At 44.3% G+C, this 18515-nt stretch overlaps 1 protein-coding gene across 1 annotated transcript in view; it reads left to right on the top strand.

Moving 5' to 3' along the window:
- The window catches only part of ADGRD1 (adhesion G protein-coupled receptor D1), a 124676-nt gene extending 113955 nt beyond the window's left edge, over positions 1 to 10721 (top strand). The window contains exons 22-25 of the mRNA XM_036393616.2: positions 3482 to 3608; positions 4813 to 4854; positions 6612 to 6704; positions 7348 to 10721. Coding sequence (XP_036249509.2) covers positions 3482 to 3608; positions 4813 to 4854; positions 6612 to 6704; positions 7348 to 7443 — 358 coding nt within the window. The 3' untranslated portion in view covers positions 7444 to 10721. The remainder of the gene's footprint in view (positions 1 to 3481; positions 3609 to 4812; positions 4855 to 6611; positions 6705 to 7347) is intronic.
- The last annotated feature ends 7794 nt before the right edge of the window (positions 10722 to 18515 follow it).

Here is an 18515-nt window from a genome sequence, read left to right as displayed (position 1 = left end):
GATGCTAGTGACTGGGTTTTTTTTTTTCAGGTTGCTCAGCATAAGTCGTGCATGGGGAAGTATTCCTTCCCCAAAAGCATCTATTTGATTGTGCCCTATATCTTAGTCTACTAGAACTAATCTACTAAAATATTCATGTACCAAAGGAAAACTGGAATAAAAAGAAAAGATAAAGTATGTGCAGTGTGTCAGAATTAATGCACCTAGTGGAACATTAGCTTTTGTGTTTCTCGGGTTTTTTTAACCTTGCTACCTTAATGGCATTCTGAAGCAGCATTTTACAGTTAGTATTTTTCTTTTTTAAAGTTAAAAGATTAAAATGGAATAAGGGTAGGAAAGGGCAGGGGTAGGTGGAAGAAGACAAAGAGCTGGGTCCTTTGATGGGTAGGTAAAGCCCATAAACACCCTGAATTAATAATTTCCTACACAGGATGAAGTTCCAAACAGGTAAGCATAGAAGGCTATGCAATAACTAGGGGAAAATGTAAAAAAAGTCTTACTGAGATTTAAGAGAATCATAGGCAGAGCTGACCCTCAGTCTTAAATGAATTTCACCTTGGCATGGCTGCTTTTCTAAATGAGTGTGCATGAGACATTAATACTTTTGCATGGAAAATTCCACATCTGGATTGTATTTTCATTTCAGCTATGGAATTCTGCTGCACATGTGCTGAACTTTGGGCTTAATGAAGAGCCATCTTTATTTAAACGTGATTTTTAAAATTATATGAGTAATTTGCAATATTAAAGGCTTCTGGAAATCCAAACTGTTAGAATGGTTTTGAAAATACTGAAAATTGCCTGACTATTCTGCCCCCAGCTACAAAATCAGATGAAGCTCTTTATGCTCTGACTCAAAGGGAAACGATGATAACATTTTTGGCAACAAAATAGTTAGGGAAAATTATATTCCAAACTGAAAATTTTATGAAACCAGAGAGTGTGAGAACAAAAGGGGAAAAGAAAATGAGGTGGTTTGTGGTGAAGGCAGTTTTACAGGTGGAGCTGTGCTGGGTGTACCAATCCCTGCTGGTTCAGGCTGCAGAGGGTTAACCCTGAACCCTCCTGGGGTCTGGGTGTCCCTGGTCCATCCCCAGGTGTTTGAACCCTGAACCATCCCCAGGTGTTCAAACCCTGAACCCTCCTGGGGTCTGTGTGTCCCTGATCCATCCCCAGGTGTTTAAACCCTGATCCATCCCCAGGTGTTCAAACCCTGAACCCTCCTGGAGTCTGTGTGTCCCTGGTCCATCCCCAGGTGTTTAAACCCTGAACCATCCCAGGGTCTGGGTGTCCCTGATCCATCCCCAGGTGTTTGAACACCTGAACCCTCCCAGGGTCTGGATCCATCCCAGGTGTTCCCTGGCCTGCCCAGCCCCTGGTCCTGCACGCTGCATTTTCCTGGGTGCTCAGTGGCATTTCACAGCTCTCCCTGCACCAAGTCCATGGCAGGAGCTGTTCTGCTGGCAGCTCCCCATGCAGCATATTTCATCTTAGAGTTTGGGCAGGATCTTTAATCCTATTAGAGAAAAAAAAAAAAAACAACCCAGAGCATCTTTGATTCACAAAAATAAACTTGTATAAGTTGTTTTAAAATTGTATCTTTTAAAATGCATTCTAAAATTTAAATAGGACCTCAAGCTTTAAGATATTCCTTCGTTTTCTGACTGAAACAATTCCTTGAAGAATTAGATTGAACTGAGCAGAAATATTCATGGCTGAGCATACAGAGATATGAATCAATACAGAAAAAAACCCAAACCAGAACAGAAAAAAAATCTAGATGCTTCCCTGTCCCAGATTTCCCTGTAAACTTCATGACACACTTTTAGTTGAGGACATAATGAAGTGTGTACTCAGGTCACTGAAATGAACAAGACATCTCGTCTCTAAGTTTAATTAAAAGATTTCTTCATTGAATTGTACTGTACAAAAATATAATTTGTTTTGTTTGCTGTAATTACCAGCAGTCTCCTGTCAGGCAGCTCTGTGCATTTCTCTCAATGTGTGCTTTAATCTGTACAAGGGGGCACAAGGCACAAGCAGGACATAAATCTCCCTGAAACAGCTTTTTTTTTTTTCTTGCATAGGTTCCCATCTAAATAGAAATCTGATCATTTCTAAAAAACATGGTTTTAGCAAGCAGGGACTGACTTTTTGTTTCTCACTACCCCTGTTTCTTTTCTGCCCCATGGCTTCTCTATCTGTAATTGCACATAGACTGAATTAACTGATATTTTAAACACTTGATTTGATCAATCTGCATGAATCCCACGGGCTGCAACAGGAGCTTACCAAGTGTTTGTGGTGCTGGAAGCTGGGTCAGATCTGCCTTCTTGGCACATGTTCCAGATGGGGACTGCTCCCTTCTTTGGCTTTTCCTGCTGAATTGTTCTCAGCTGGCCAGGAGGAGCAGTTTGTCCCTTGAGGGCTGGCACTGGAAATGTGCCTGGGTATGCACAGGTTCCCCTGCTCCTCCTGCAGGTGGATTGTGGCTCTTTGGCAGTGCCCCCATTGCCCCTGGTCTGTGAGTGCTCTGTGGGTGCTCTGGGTGTGCACAGGTGTTCATCTGCTCCTCCTGCAGGTGGATTGCTGCTCTTTGGCAGTGCCCCCATGGCAGGGCTGGTTTCCCCTGGCCTGTGAGTGCTCTGGGTGTGCACAGGTGTTCATCTGCTCCTCCTGCAGGTGGATTGTGGCTCTTTGGCAGTGCTGTGATGGCAGGGCTGGTTTCCCCTGGCCTGTGAGTGTTCTGTGAGTGCTCTGGGTGTGCACAGATGTTCATCTCCTCCTCCTGCAGGTGGATTGTGGCTCTTTGGCAGTGTCCCCATTGCCCCTGGCCTGTGAGTGCTCTGTGAGTGCTCTGGGTGTGCACAGGTGTTCATTTGCTCCTCCTGCAGGTGGATTGTGGCTCTTTGGCAGTGCCCCCATGGCAGGGCTGGTTTCCCCTGGCCTGTGAGTGCTCTGTGAGTGCTCTGGGTGTGCACAGGTGTTCATCTCCTCCTCCTGCAGGTGGATTGCTGCTCTCTGGCAGTGCCCCCATGGCAGGGCTGGTTTCCCCTGGCCTGTGAGTGCTCTGGGTGATCTCAGGGTGCACAGGCTGTGGGTGTGTGTGGGCTGGGATGTGCAGCACTCGCTGCCCTTTGCCTCCTGCACTTGGCTGCCCACTACAAACCTCTCTGTGAACTGAGGACATGACTGCCCTGTTTTTATGTGTTTTTATGACCATCTCTCAGATCTCTTTCCCTTCTCCCTCAGTTCATGACTCACCACCTGTATTTATCCTGTGTGATACCAATGTTTTGTTATTCCTCTTTCCACAGATGAAAACATAATTAAAATCTTTCCCATTAAAAGAATTTTATAGTAAAGAAGAGTTCTGCCTGCTGCCTTGCTGCCAGAACATAATTGATAAACTCCTTGGTGTGGAGGCTGACATTTCTTTAATGGTCTCACCACAATTTCCTGTTTTCATTTTCTCCCACAGACTAACAGCTAAAGCCGTGGCTGTTCTCTTACCAATCCTGGGGAGCTCGTGGATCTTTGGCATTTTGGCTGTCAATGCCCAAGCTTTAGTATTTCAGTACATATTTGCTGTTTTTAATTCACTACAGGTAAGTGTCTGGTGGGGAAGCTTATGGCTACAGAAATGCTTCTGAGATCCAATTAAATGGCTCATTAGTAATGTCTTCACATGTTTATGCTTATTGCATTTTATCCTGTGTTCCTTCCTCTGTCTTTTAAGTCTGTGCTAAGCACAGAGTGCTGGCAATTGCTTGTCTTTGTTTGAACAGAACTTGTATCCCACTCCTTAGAGTTTCCAGTAGCAATAATTAAATAAATGAGACAGCACTGAGCCTCAGAAATGAAATGGAATTCGTTCTTGCAGCACTGTGTACCATAGGCAGGATTCTTCTGTAGAGATACCAGGCCAATTTTTCAATGCCAATTTGAGGCTTCATTACTGAGACTAAATAAAAGCAAACAGAACTTCATGGGAAAGATCAAAAGTGGAGCTATTCCCTGTGCTGTACAGAGCTCCTGCATGCAGGAAACTCAGCCCTCATCTCCTTGGCACAGCAATCCAGAAAAGCAGCTCTGTCCAAGGAGGAATGTAAACATCTGCTTAGCTTGAAGCAGACATTTCAGCACAGGCATAACCTGGATACAGGCGTGTTACAGGTCATTCCCAAGCAGGGGTTGTAAGAGGAGGGAAAAACAATCTCCTGAAAATCCTTTCTTGTCTTGGAAACAAACACCACTGTGGATACAAAAATAGTGAAACGGGGCTCTTGGTGCTGAAAACTACTGCCAGAAAAATAAAATTGTCTTGTGAGGGAAAGGGATTTTCACTTTGCATTGGACTTTTCACTTAGCATTGGACTAAAAGCCCAAAGATAGCAAAATTCTGCTGTGAAAATTCTCCTGGTGCTAATACCTTGCTTTTCTAACCTGAAAAATCCTGATCTGGTGTTTCCCTAAGAGCATTTCCCTCTCCTTGGTCTTTGCAACCACAAACCAAGAGTTCTCTTGTGGTCATGAAACAAGAATTTCTGCCTATTTTCAGCCAGATTTTTCCTTCAGTACAGCAAAGTTTAGGAGGTGTTTTTTTGCAGGAATAGTTCCAGAGAAGCCCCACAGTGACCCAATGCTGCAGGTTTCTCCAGTTTCACTTGAGACACTCTGGTTTAGTGCACTCAGACATTTACAGGGCTCCAGCTCCTGATGCCTGTTCTGTACATACTGAGAGAAACACAGTATGAAACATTTGATTTTTCACAGCCAGACCTCACCCTTCTCCCTTTTTTCCATTTTCAGGGATTTTTCATGTTCCTGTTTCACTGTCTTCTGAACTCAGAGGTATGTAACCAAATGGTGTTAATCAGTTTGGTGTTACCAAATTCAAAGAACATAAATGTGAATCAATTTCTGCATTATCATTGCCTGCTATGTCACTGATTTCCTTTTTCTTTTAATTAATCCATGACTCTTCTGGCTCCGTGACTGGCAGCATTTTTACCCGTGCTTGACGTTTGTTTTAATTGGCATTTAACTGGAGGAAGGTTGGAAGCACAGAACCGAGATAAGAGGAGCAGTGAAGAGTAGGAGGAAGCTGTCCTGGGAGCTGGGGGCTGAGCAGGCAGGACTGCACTGTGGGGAGGAGAAGCTTCACAGGTTTCACCCTGGCTGGGGGCTCTCCAGAGCCGCAGCCCCAGGGAGGAAAATAAATATTATTCTCAGCAAAACATACTTTTGGATGTTGCTCATGCAGTCCTTAATGGGAAGCCTTACTGAGCAGAAGATATTCCAGGTATTTTTCTTGGCAGGAAGTTCAGGTGTTGGTAGGGGACTGAGGCATTTTTTGCATTAAGGCTTCATTAGAACAACTGGGACAAAGCCAAGACAAGGCTGATGTAAATTTGGCTTGCAGCATCCTCTCCTCCCGTGGCAGATAGCAGAAAATGCCCAGCCACAAGTATTGCTGAAAGAAATGGTTTTTGTGAGAGCCATTTCCAGTCCTGCCAGGGCAGTGCCCAGTGCAGACCCTGGCAGCTTTGGCTCTGCACAGATTTTTTCCTGGATGCTCATGAGGAGCTCTGCCCCATAACCTGCTGCTGCTTCCCATGCAACAGCAGCACTTCACCTCTTCTGTAGAGAAATTATTATTTGTCAATATTTGCCAACCTATTCCAGCCCAGAGCATTCACTGATGTGATCTCTGCCAAAATCAGTTTGGAGAGACAGGTCTGACTGTGGAACTCTTGATCTTTATTGAAATCATCTAAAATTAAGCAGGCGGGTTAAAGGTAGGGAGGAAAAATATTTCTTTATTCTGTTCTCCCCCTGGCTTAGAAATCTTCAAGTTTCAAATGTTTTAGATCAAATACAAATATTTGAATTGCTGTAATTTTTTCTGGAACCTCATGAGAAATTAAATTCAGAAACTTTTCATAATTTTTGTCCTTAAAAACCACACAGCTGATGTGAGCTGTTATTTTTGGAGAGCGGGTCCTACTGGCTCCTTCACAGGCTGTGCATATCTAAAATACTCCTTTAGCTAAACAGCAAGAACTCTTGAGAATTTCTTCCCGAGAAGTGAAACTCGGATATTGTAAAGAAACATCCATGGACTGGGTACAGAAGTGGCTGGGTGAAAAAGGGCTTTATTCCCAGACAGAAATGCACTGGTATTAAAAAGAATCACAGGAGAATGAGCCAAGATGTTCTTGATCTCCACAGCCGTCACTTCCAGCCTCAGTCCTTGACCAGTCTCTCCTCCCTGTCTCACCATCTGTCCTTTCCGCAGCTCATTTTCACTTAGTGGAGAATTTTGCTCCGTCTCTGTCCTGGTGGCACCTGGGCCTGTCAGGGCTGTGCAGCCCAGGGGGAGCCTGCTCGGGGCACCTCCTGCTCCAGCCTGGGGCTCTGTGTTCACTCAGAAAATGTGAAACTGGGAAAAGTCCATAAAGACAAAGAAAAGCGTAGGGGTGGATTGTTTGTTGTTTAATAGCACAGTGACATTTGTGTGGAGAGATGAAAAAGGGGAAATGATTGCAGGCTGCACCTGTGAAAATAAACACAGCTTTTTCAACTGGTTTCGCTGTTCTTTGCCAAAGGTTAGAGCTGCCTTTAAGCACAAAACCAAGGTCTGGTCCCTCACCAGTAGTTCAACACGCAACATCAATGTGAAGCCCTTCAATTCAGACATTGTAAGTATTGCTCCTTTATTCCCCTACTGTATCTGAGAGTGTTTCCCATTAAATTCTGTTGGAAAGAACAGAGCAGGCCCATGGGTATTCTTAGTACCAGCCTAATGCAAGGTGCAGACAGGTGGAACCAGCAAGCATGAAGTTGAAGCTTTAAAATCTGTTTTGAAAGCAAAGGACAAAACTCTGCTTTCTGGGAAACCATCAAATAAAGGCAAACAGCTTTATGAGCTCTGGATATGGTTCAGTAGGGCCATTCCCACCAATTGCAATGGACTTCTGCATTTTGGCAGCATTTTGGCAATGTCTTGCTCTGATGGTGGTGGCTCTCTGGTAGGGCTTTCTTACTGTTAAACCAACACGTGAATGTCATTTTCCAGCTCTGCTTAGCTTGTCTTGAGACAGAAGGCATTTGTTTTTATAAGGAACCAGACATCTGAAGTGATAGGTATTATTAAGTGATCGTTGCCAATCACCTCAGATCCTGGCAATAACTGTTTAAGAATCCTTTATGGCATATGCTCTCCAGACCCTGTGACAACACTGTAATGTAAATAGATGCTTTCAAGCTCTTATTTCATCTGGGCAAGAGTTGCTTGCATAAATAAATAAATAAACAGATTTTCTATACTATTTTATTTTCCAGATGACTGGGAACAGGCCAGGCACAACCCCCACCAAGCTGAACACCTGGGATAAAAGCAGCAATTCAGCAAACCGCATTGATTTATCAGCAGTGTGACAGGAGCAGCAGCTCCTCAGAGAAAACCAAGCCACACATTCAGGACCTCCACACCGTGTCCACCAGCTGTTCCTGTCACTGCCAGTGACAGCAGAAAACTGGGTTTTAAATCACTGCCTAATGAATTGGGAATTGCCATGTTGTTCTGTTGAGTAAATAGCCCTCGTTGCTTGCCTTCAAAACTGTACCACGTTCTAGCACTTGGCTATTAGCAATATCTGTAAAAATGACCAGCACAAATATACACTGGATGGTTTTGTCAGCAATGATGAAAACCCTAGGTATGCAAGAAGGGCTTATTGCTCCCTGAATCATTCCAGCTCCCAGAACTGAGGGAAAGCAACATACCTCTGAAAAGATGGGTTTTTATGCTCTAAAATGAAATGCTTCCCATTGTGATGTTGTAATGAGACTATTCCAGGCTTGCTGTGCTCTCTCTGTTTACATTTTTTACCTTACAGAATTATCAAAGTGAAGTTGATTCCAAATACATATTATGGTGTTTATCTAAATGCTACAAGGAAGCCAGGCCTTGAGGGAGAAGCAGGTTCCAAGTACCCACTCCCAGCGTGGGTGTGGAAGAGCAAAGCTAATAAACACATGAACACATGAGCAGCACCTGGAAGGTGTAAATGTGCATGTTTAGCATTTTGGCTCTTCCTTTTGCCATGTTATCATCAGAGGCAAAACTGGTTGGGGCTGTCCTAGAGCAGCCCCCAGCCCCTCTGTTGCTGATCTGTGTCTGTATTGCCATGCAAATTATTCAATTATTGCCCTGCTTTGCCTGCAGCTCGGGGCTGCAATCCACAGCTCTCCATCGAGTGCATTTTGCACACTCACTGTGGCTTCTAGGAACCAAGAGCTGGCACTGTGACTTACCTTGCTCCTTTTTCTGGTCATTTTGAGACACTGAACTGCTGCGACGAGGATGGAACACACTGATACACTGTGAAGACAGCCAGCCTGCAAATAGCTCTGTGTATTGTTTCCTGCAGACAGCTTTTAAACAGGGCTCTGCAGTCTCTTTTGTGCTTTTAGACCCTGCTCAGCATTTAGGAGCTTCTGCTTTAGTACTGCTATGAAGTATCTTCAAGGAGGAAATAAACACTGTAATTTTTCTTCTGAGCTGTGTTTTGTGGGTTCTCAGAGTGGTGTTTGGAGCACAAGGCAGGGCCACCCCGCCTTCCCAGCTGGAGCCAGGCAGAGTTTAACCCCTGGCAGAGCCCTTGGGGCTTGCTCTGGGCTTTATTCAGCATCCAGGACTTGCCCAGGTGAGGCCCTCCCCAGGGTGGCTTTGCAGCCACAGCTCCCGTCCCCAGCTCTCCCTTGTGCTCTCAGAGATCAGCAGGGAATTCACTGTCCTCATCCACTGGGCTGCCAAAGTACTGCAGAAAATATGCAAAAAAACCCCAAACAGGCAGAAAATATGCAACTCTTCAACCTCATCTCTTGCTAAGATGTTTCGTGCTGGGTTTTTTTAACCTTAATTAAATGTTTGTGTATTCAGCAGCTCAGACCATTCCTGGTCCCAGTGAATGGGCTGTTTGTTTCCAAGAGAAAAGGTATTTACACTCGAATGTGCAGAGTGGAAATTTTCTATTGCATAGTAAATTTATCAAAAAGTTAAATGAAAGTAAATTGATCTTTAGGAACAGGAAATACCCACCAATTATGACTGAATTTAGTCTGGTGTTTAATCCAAAAGACGTGGAGTTTAAAGTTTAGAAAAACTCAATGCATTTAATTTCTGTTTGATCCAAACCAAGTTTTGTCCCTGTTTCCTTCCTGCACTAAAATAATGATCTCTTTCAGTCTGGCCCAATCTTTCCTGCCTTTTCCCCTTCCTATCCAAGACCTGTTGGTGTGATCCTCAAACTGGAAGCCCAGAGTCCACCCAAGCTTACAGCTCAGAACATTCTACAGAAATTATTTTAGTTTAGTGCTGGATTTCTGCAGCTGGAACACAGCAGAACTGCACACCACACATTTAAATCCACGGGCTTTAATCTCATGTTTCCTAATGCTACGTAACTCCGGTGGTTGACAGCTAACTCCAAACAGAGGCTCAGTAAAAGCTAAATATGTAGATGGCTGTGTCTTTATTTTGGCTTTTCTGTAGGGTTTTCTCCTAGCCTTTTCTGCACTGCTCTGTCTTACAGCTGTGCAAATATATGGGCTTTTCTTGGCCTGAAAATGATTTTTTTTCCCCAAAAGACCCTGTAGACAGAGCCCTTGGAATGTACAGGAGATGGAATAGAGGAGCAAAGTGATAACAGTGCTCAGAGTTTGTGTTGTGTGCACACAATGTATTTAAGCATATTTTTGATACTGGACCATATGAGTTCTTTTGGTTTTGGTTTGCTTTTGGTTTTTTTACATTGTGACCCCAAATACAGATTGAAACTCTCCTTGATAATTTTCTAATCATTGTATTATAGCACAGAGTTCTGCGAATGAACCAGACAACATATAAAAGCTTTTTTTTTTAATCTTTATTTTTAAGAGTATTCCCCTCTGCACAATTTTCCTAACCTGCATTTCCTCCTGTGCTGTATTGGTCATTTTGTGACCATCCTGTGTCCATTTGGAAAACTCCCCACACACGAGACACAGCAGTGACACTGCTACAAAGGGCTACATCAGTTTTTCATCCAGGTGTGCTCTGGTTTAAAATTGCTCACCAAAACTGAGACAGGCATGAAAAGGTGTTTGTTCTGTCCTTTGGAAAGGGGCAGGCAGTGTGGTGAGGTCACCCCGTGTCCCTGGATCCTCTCTGCCTGCAGGCCCTGGGCACGGAGCACTTTTGTCTTGTTCTTGGCCCGTGAGGTTTGGGGCACTGAATTTATCACACAGCATCAGGGATGGGGCTCCTTCTGGTTTTGATAAACTGGTGAAAATCCCCACCAAGCACAAATGTGTTCCCTTGCCATCGATATCCATTCTTTTTGTTTGATTCAAAGTGTTTTTCTTGGTACTGAATGCAGCAAATGTACTGAATAAGAAATGCTCAAATGAATCTTTAAAAAATCTCTTTCTGTCCTCAGTCTCTTGAAGCTTGAAAATCTTGCAGTTTATTTATGGGCTTGTATAGAGCAGCTATTACAATATTTTTTTTTGGGCAGCATCATTTTGTCAACAGTATGAAATCTTAATTGAATGAAATGTGAGTTTTAAAAATAGGTAATGTAGCAAGAATGACTTTGCCAGTAATTAGTAAAATAATTTTGTTTTGTTGGTTTTTCTCCCTCAAATAAAGAAGAAATCTTAATTTCCTAAAAGGACTTTGTATTTATTAAAATGATTCTTTTGACATGGGCTGTAAACAACATAAACAACAGCATAACAATGAAGGTTACCTGTCAGTGCTATTGTTGCAATTATCCATCAGAGCAATTACACATCCTGTGAGAGACCTGCTGATGTGCAGGCAATATTTCTGTAAACTTTATGCCTGATCTTTCTTTATAGAGAATAACTGCACCGAGCCTCCTCAGCAGAGGGGGAGCCCCTGGCATTCAGTGCAGAGCCAGGGCCAGGCCTTGCCTGAGTGCCTGAGCCTGAAGCTTTGGCTCTGGGCCTGGCTTCAGCCCACAGCAGGTCAGAAGGGGTGGGTTCTAAAATAATACTTCTTGTATGGAAGCTTTATTACTCTTACATTGATCTGAAAATGATAATGCAAGTCCAGAACCGTCACATCTCAATCTCCTGAGCTCCCTCACAGGGATGCAGCTCCTTCTCAAGGTCAGGGCTGGCTCTGTGGTGATCACCAGGCTGCCTCCTCTGCGCTGCATAGGTGTGCAGATGTGGTGAGGTGTGCAAAAATAACTGGAGCAATTATATGCTGAAAAATTAAAGATTAGAATGTAGATGAGAAAGGCTTTTCATCTTCTTTCTTCCCTTTGTCTCCTTTAAAACCATCTAGCAAGGCATACATAAAAGAAAGCTTTCTTGCTATTTTGTGAAACACAGAGGTTATTAACATTTATCATTCATGACAGAATAATAAATTAGATAATTTTGGCACTGGCTTACATCATGTTTGCCTTTAAAAATATTTTCATTATATCAGTGTTATGCTTGGCTGGCTCCATGTAGTGTGTCATGGATAGTTATTGCTATAATTGCCCTTGTTCACACCATTTTCCTTCTCAATAATCCCATATGTTCTTGGAATTCAGAGGCCATATTTCATCTTGTCAAGGATGATTACAGCACTAACTGCACCACTGACATCAGCATTCTGCCCAGGTGCTGACACAGGGCAGAATCATTGAGTCCCAGGGGATGTCTGAGCTCTGCCCTGGATCCTCACCCACCTTTTCTCTGCTGGAAGCTCTGCTGGCTCAGGGGAGCTCCCCAGAGCTGCTTTAGGCTGCTCATTCACCTACAACAAAGGCAAAACTGACATTTTTCTCACCCCTGTTATTTTCTGTTGTTACTGAATAAAATCAGGCTTGATTGGACACTGAATGTGTCCCTTTAAGCATCCTCCAAGCTAAGCTTTTGCTGATACCTACTCACAAACAGAGAATAAAGCATAAAACAGTTCAAGACAAAAAAAAACCAAACCAAAACACACACAAACACACACAAAACCACACCAAAACTGCAGCACAATTAGCAGCTCTGCCATTGCAAAACCCTGGCTTTAGTTCATGCTCATAATATTCTGGAGGAAGATGAGGAATAAAACCAAAATCAGGGGAGCACTTAGGAGCATTTCAGTGGACAGAAAGAGTAATAGTTGTGCCCTTTTATATGACTGCAAAACAGCCACTTGTACGAATAATTTCTCTTTGAATCCAAAGCAGCTCCAACCGAACTTCTGCCATCAGTTTTATTTTGGGTGCACCCTCTACCCAGAGAGGCGCGGGCAGCCCGTGGCCAGGAGGGGCCTGCAGCCGCTGCAGGTGCAGCTTTGCCCAGGGCCTGGGGCAGGGCCCAGGGCTGTCCCCGGTGCCCAGGGTGCTGGCACAGCAGCAGAGCCGTGCCCGAGGTGGCTCGAACAAGGCCCGAGGCGAGCACAAGGCGTTTCTCCTGCAGCAGCTCTGCCCAGGGCCTGGGGCAGGGCCCAGGGCTGTCCCCGGTGCCCAGGGTGCTGGCACAGCAGCAGAGCCGTGCCCGAGGTGGCTCGAACAAGGCCCGAGGCAGCTCGAACAAGGCCCGAGGCGAGGACAAGGCGTTTCTCCTGCAGCCGCTTTGCCCAGGGTCTGGGGCAGGGCCCAGGGCCGTCCCCGGTCCCCACGGTGCTGGCACAGCCGCAGAGCCGTGCCCGAGGCAGCTCGAACAAGGACCGAGGCAGCTCGAACAAGGCCCGAGGTGGCTCGAACAAGGCCCGAGGCGGCTCGGACAAGGCCCGAGGCGAGGAGCACAAGGCGTTTCTCCTGCAGCAGCTTTGCACTGGGGCTGCAGCCACGTTCCCCACCTGGGTCCATCTGCAGAGCTCACGCGTGTCTGCAAACTGCCTGAAACCCTCCCACTGTCCACAGCTCATCATGACCGACCACAAAACCTCGTGCACAGCAACTCTTAATAATGCCTTCTCATTAGGAAAATGTTTGGTCCTGTGAACATCTAATGGCAAGAAAAACACAGTCCCTTCTGGCTGTGCATCAGTGCAGTAATTTAACAAGGCAAGAGAGATAATCTGCTTCTCCAAACCAGAGCTTTTCATTTAATAGAGCTATTTTTTCAGATAACAGCCTTGGTAATGACACCACAAGAAATGCACACTGGGAAGCACAAAACAGCTCAACTCTGCTTTCTTTCTGTGTACTAAAATTTGTGAGACATTGCACCTTCCCAGTGAGAAAGGGAGAACTCAGAGCTGACCTTTCCTGGCCTTTAAAAACAAGCACATTTCAAAGTCTCAAATTCCAGTTATCTATATGGCAATTAACATTCTTTAAGTGCATCACTACCACTAGGTACCTCCCACCATCCTTTAAGAACAATTTTCTTTTTCATCACTTTTGCAGTCATTCCCCTAAGTTCTCTGTTTCACCTCTCTGGCATTGTCTATTCAGGTGAAGCTAGAACAGATGTCACAAAATGCAGGCAATTGCCTCCTACATGGTCTACAGGTTGCTGCTTTTGCAGGATTAATTTTTGGGACTGGCACAGGGAAGAGGTTATGTTACCTCCTCTTCGACCTCCCGCTTCCTCTCCCTACAGATGGTGGCTTTTATAAAATGAAAGCAATTGCAACTCAAACTGTGTTTGTCTGGGATGCGAAAGGCAGCTGGGCTCTGTTCCTGGCAATCAAATATGTTCACAGGTCTTGCTCCCTTCTTCATTCTGTAAAGCTGATTACTTCCCTTCCCTTCCCTTCCCATAAATACTTTTTCAGTTCATTTAACTCCTCAGGCCTTTCCTTTTTGGCCTTGCCAGAAGTTACCTCAGAGACTGTAAATGTCCCTCTCTGCAATCTGCATTTTCCTTTTCTCCTGTCAGATGGGCTCAGGGCACTGCTCTGCCTGGCTGAGGGACTGAGGTTCTGTGACAAACAGAATTTGTGGCTGTCTCTAAAGCGCGCGGGGTAAGCAGCTTATTTGTAAACACTCATGTACAGAAATCCATCCTTGGCCAAGAGCTCTTCCCAAAACATCCTCTCCAGACACTGGGAAGCAGATCCTGAAGTGCTGTGAATTAGCATCAATTAAATTACAGGGCTGGGGCCACCTGAGGGCTGTTCTGGCTGAATTCTGCAACAGCCAGAACTGACCCCAGCCCCCTGAGGCTGTGCTCCTGGCCCTGACCTGCCCTCCTCTTTTTGGCTCATGTTCCCAGAGCCTCAAGCTTCCTCCTGGGCTGGCTGGGTGTTTGGAATGGCGGCTGCTGGCTGAACACCACCTCTGGCTGCTTTATTTACTTTTATGCTCTGAACTTGGCATGGGAGGGATTTGGGGGCTCTTAGATGCCAGTTCCTACAGAAGGTATTTCTCTCACAGACAGAACAAGGGGATTTTGGGGTTCTCAAGATGCCAGTTCCTACAGAAGGAATTTCTCCTCTACACACAGAACAAGGGCACAAACGTAGTTTGAATTTATAACAATAAGTAATAATTATTATTATTATTTGCCAGTTAAGGGAGCCCATTCTCTGCTCCCAGCTCCATGCAATGGGCACAGGCACGGGCAGGTGAATCAATTCCCATAATTAAGATTATTTCACCCTTAGCACTCCAGGCCAGCAGAGTTCTGTGGGAATTGGCAGGCCCTGTTGCGCACCCTTTGCAGGAATTCTTCCTGCCCCTGCTCTCCACCTTAGTTTCTCTGCTGTCCCACAGCCTGCAGGGGTGCAGCAAATGCAGGATTTATCTGAAGAAGGAAACAATTGATCCTGAAACCCTTCACATCTGGATAGAGCCTGCTCAGAGAGGCGCAGCTAGATCTGCTGTGTTCCCATCCCAGCACAGCCTTTCCCAGACAGGGGCTGCTTCCGAGCTGCCTTGTTCCTACAAGGTCAGCAGTCTCCATGGAAACCCCAACTGCAGGCAGCGCTTCAAATGGATTTTCTGATGAATAATTCCATTGGCATTCTGGAGCAGTAAAGAGCCCTTCCTGGGGCTGTGCCAGGGCTCCTCTGACACCGCTCCAGAGGAGCAGCTGGGAATTGCCCCAGCCAGCTCCCCCTGCCCCTCCTGGGCTCAGCTGCCACCAGACCCCATGTCCTGCTGTCCTGGTGTCCTTGTGTCCTGGTGTCCTGGTGTCCTGGTGTCCTTGTGTCCTGCTGTCCTGATGTCCTGATGTCCTGCTGTCCTGTTGTCCTGATGTCCTGCTGTCCTGTTGTCCTGGTGTCCTGGTGTCCTGATGTCCTGATGTCCTGGTGTCCTGATGTCCTACTGTCCTGGTGTCCTTCTCTTTAGCAGTTGAAGATATCAGGAGATTTAAAGACAGAACAGTAAACCCTGCCCTAATCTGTGAAAAGTGTTCTCTTGAGCAGTTTTGTGTGCAGTGTTTACACGCTATTCATTATTATTATAAATACAATAACACTCCTGATGGCAGCAAAAGTTTTGCTACTAACAGCAGTAAACTTCAGATCAGACCTTCACCCACTCCAGTATTACCAGCAAAAGCCAATTTTCAATAAAGAAGGCAAAGACAACACTTTAAAACAAGTCAACATAACAGCCAGAAATTAAGAAGATAAAGGGCTTTTGCTTCTTACTTTTCTATAGGGTATGAATAGTTACCAAGTCTATTTTGAAACATCATAAAATTCAGAACAAAATAAAAAAGAAATGCTCACAATTTACCAGACATTATATTATTTAGTGGTCCCGGAGAAAGACAGTCTTGGTTTATGATCCAAATTCCAGATAAGAACTGGCAGCAAAGCAAATAGAATAAGAAAAGTTATTTTATACAAGGAAAGTGGCAGAAAGAGCATATGTTTGTTATCTTGCCCAGAGCAGCCGAGTTCTCTGTCAGAAAAGACAACATTTATGATCAGCCTCATGAGAAAAAGTAGATAAAAGAGCAAAATAAGAAATGAAAGGTGGCTGGGGAGAAAGGAATAATTTTCCCTCTCCTACCTGGAAGGCCAAGCTGAGGGAAGGGCAGCAGGTTCAGTTTCTGTAAGCACAGGTTCACTCCAGGAGCTGCTTCCCTTGCCTCTCTCCCAGGGTTTGCTGCCTGGAGAAGGATGAATCCTGTGATTGACACATGCCACCCAAATCCAGCATCCAGAGCGCAGCAGAGGCACCTGGACCTGCAGAGATGAGCAAAGGGCAGGGCCAGGCACAGGCATGAGCACCATGCCAGTGCTGGGGCTGGAACAGAACAGAATCCTCTGCATAAAATGAAAATTTGTCCATGACTTTGCCTGGAAATTTGATTGCATCACAAGAGCTCGTGTACCTATTGCTCCTGACTAGGGTGCTCTTCCTGTAAGTCACTCTGCCCAGGCCAAAAGGTGCCCATCACTCATTTTCAGGTGAGACCAAACTGTTCATAGACTCCAATTAGAGAAAAAACACCAGAGGCAAATGTTGCCTTTGTTCTCCTCTAGATAAATAAATTCTGTGAGACAAATGGGCTGTAACAACGTAAATCTCTAGCATTACTACATTGGTTCCCTTTTTTCACTGTTATCTGTATTCCTGATAAACTTGCAACAATTTTTCCAATCTTCTAATTACTGCCAGCTATAACGTAGTAGAAGTTTTCCCCAGAATTTACACCCTTAGGATATCTGCTGCTGATGGAACCCTTTTCCTCACGGTTATGAAGAATTAAAGAGATCCAGCTGAACAGAAATGAGTCATACACACTGCTGTCAGAGTCTGCCTGAGGAGTGATTGGTGGCTCCCATTTCTCTGCTTCTCATTCAGGCAGGAATCATTAGAAAAGATTTAATCAAGAGAGAGTAATGAGCTTGATAGAAGCTGGCCAGACAAATGAGAAAGCCACTTGACTTCTGTTAAAAGATGCTGGATTTTTGAGTCGGGCCCTACATTTTTTATTGAGTTAATGCAACCTCCGTTGTCTATTTCGGTTGAACTCCTGTGTCCCAGCTATAAGTCAAATTCTGGGTCAGATGCAAGCCTGCTGCTCTGGAGATGTCTGGATGCACATAGGGATATATCAGTATGTCTCTACACCTTAACATTTATGATCTGAAAATCTGAGCTCTTTTGGCTGCCTCACATCTTCATCACTTTTAATTTTCTTGTCTCACTTATCTTCCAGCTAAACAGAGTGAAGCAGAAAAACACAAGTTGCCATCAGGCTGTCACAATTTGGTACTGGTTGTTTACAGGACAGGAAATTTCAGGATTGAAAGATTTCTCTCACCAGAAGGCGACAGACATTTTGGATAAATATGATCATTGATAGTATTCAAAGATAAAAATATTATAATTAATAGCATGCCACAAACAATACAAACAGCTGAATACCATCCCATTTTAGTAGGTAAACCCTCCAATTTGAAGCCTAATGGAGTCAATTTGTTGGAAGACTTCCCATCGTTTCAGTAGGGTTTTTGTCAGGTCTTATTCTGGAGCTGACTAAGACATTGACATTTATTTACTCCTTCAGAGTAACTACTGGTACTCAGACTGTCTGCTGAAATCTTGTCACAAATGTTCACAGTTTGCCATTCCCATGTAATTTTTAGTTGTATGAGTCAAGTAACTGTAATTAACTGCAAGAATATTGAAGACTTACAAAAATGGAATACTGCAATAGGTTATACATAGTGCCAGCTAGAAAATATTTAGTCACTTGTTGGGTTTGTTTCCTAACTTGATAGAACTCATGATGAACTAGAAATATGTGCACCAAACTTGGCTTCTGGCAAAAGGAATATTGGAATAAATCACCCCCACACTTCCCTGCCTATTTCTGTGCTGAGGTCAAGCACTCAAATGTTCTTGGGGAACAAACACAGACCCTCTTCAATCGGAGTTTGCTGCTGAGTTCAAGTAAATGTTGTGCTACTTTTTGTTCAAATTGTTCATCTTGGGATATATCTGTGGTTCACTAGCTACCAGCAAGGAGTCCTGAGCAAGCCATTACTGTTTAAGACAGCAGTTTACTGTACATGCCATTCCACTTCAAAAAAGAAAAAATACAAGGTTTTTTTTACCGAAATGTAATTTCAGAATGGAAATGTAAGGGGAAGAAAACTATTTGTGGAAATCAAAAACAGATACTGTGTCTTCAGAGTATTTATCTCCTATGTATGAAAAAATTCCATTCTCTATCTCAATATTGTCTTTTCACAACTCCTGGTGTGAATCTTATTCCAAATCTGTGCCACACTGATCCCTCCTCTCTCTAATGAATACATAAGGGACATTTCCAGGAGAAATGGAAACAGTGAGGTGAAAAAAACGAATGTTTTGTAACCGGGTATTTGTCTCTGAAGTGCAACCTCTACCTCATACTGCATTCCATGATGAAGAAAATAACATCTCAGGGAAAATGCCCTGACTGAAACAAAGCAACATAAGGTACACAGCACTTCAGTGTCAGAGTAGCAGTGCAGATTTTTCAACCCATTAAACAAGTCACTGATTTTCATCTCTGTTTTAAACTAAAGAAATGGGAAAAGAAGTAAA

This window comes from Molothrus ater, chromosome 18 (genome assembly GCF_012460135.2).
Source record: "Molothrus ater isolate BHLD 08-10-18 breed brown headed cowbird chromosome 18, BPBGC_Mater_1.1, whole genome shotgun sequence".
NCBI lineage: Eukaryota > Metazoa > Chordata > Aves > Passeriformes > Icteridae > Molothrus > Molothrus ater.
The sequence above is the reverse complement of the archived record's forward strand: the minus strand, read 5'-3'. Positions and strand labels throughout refer to the sequence as shown.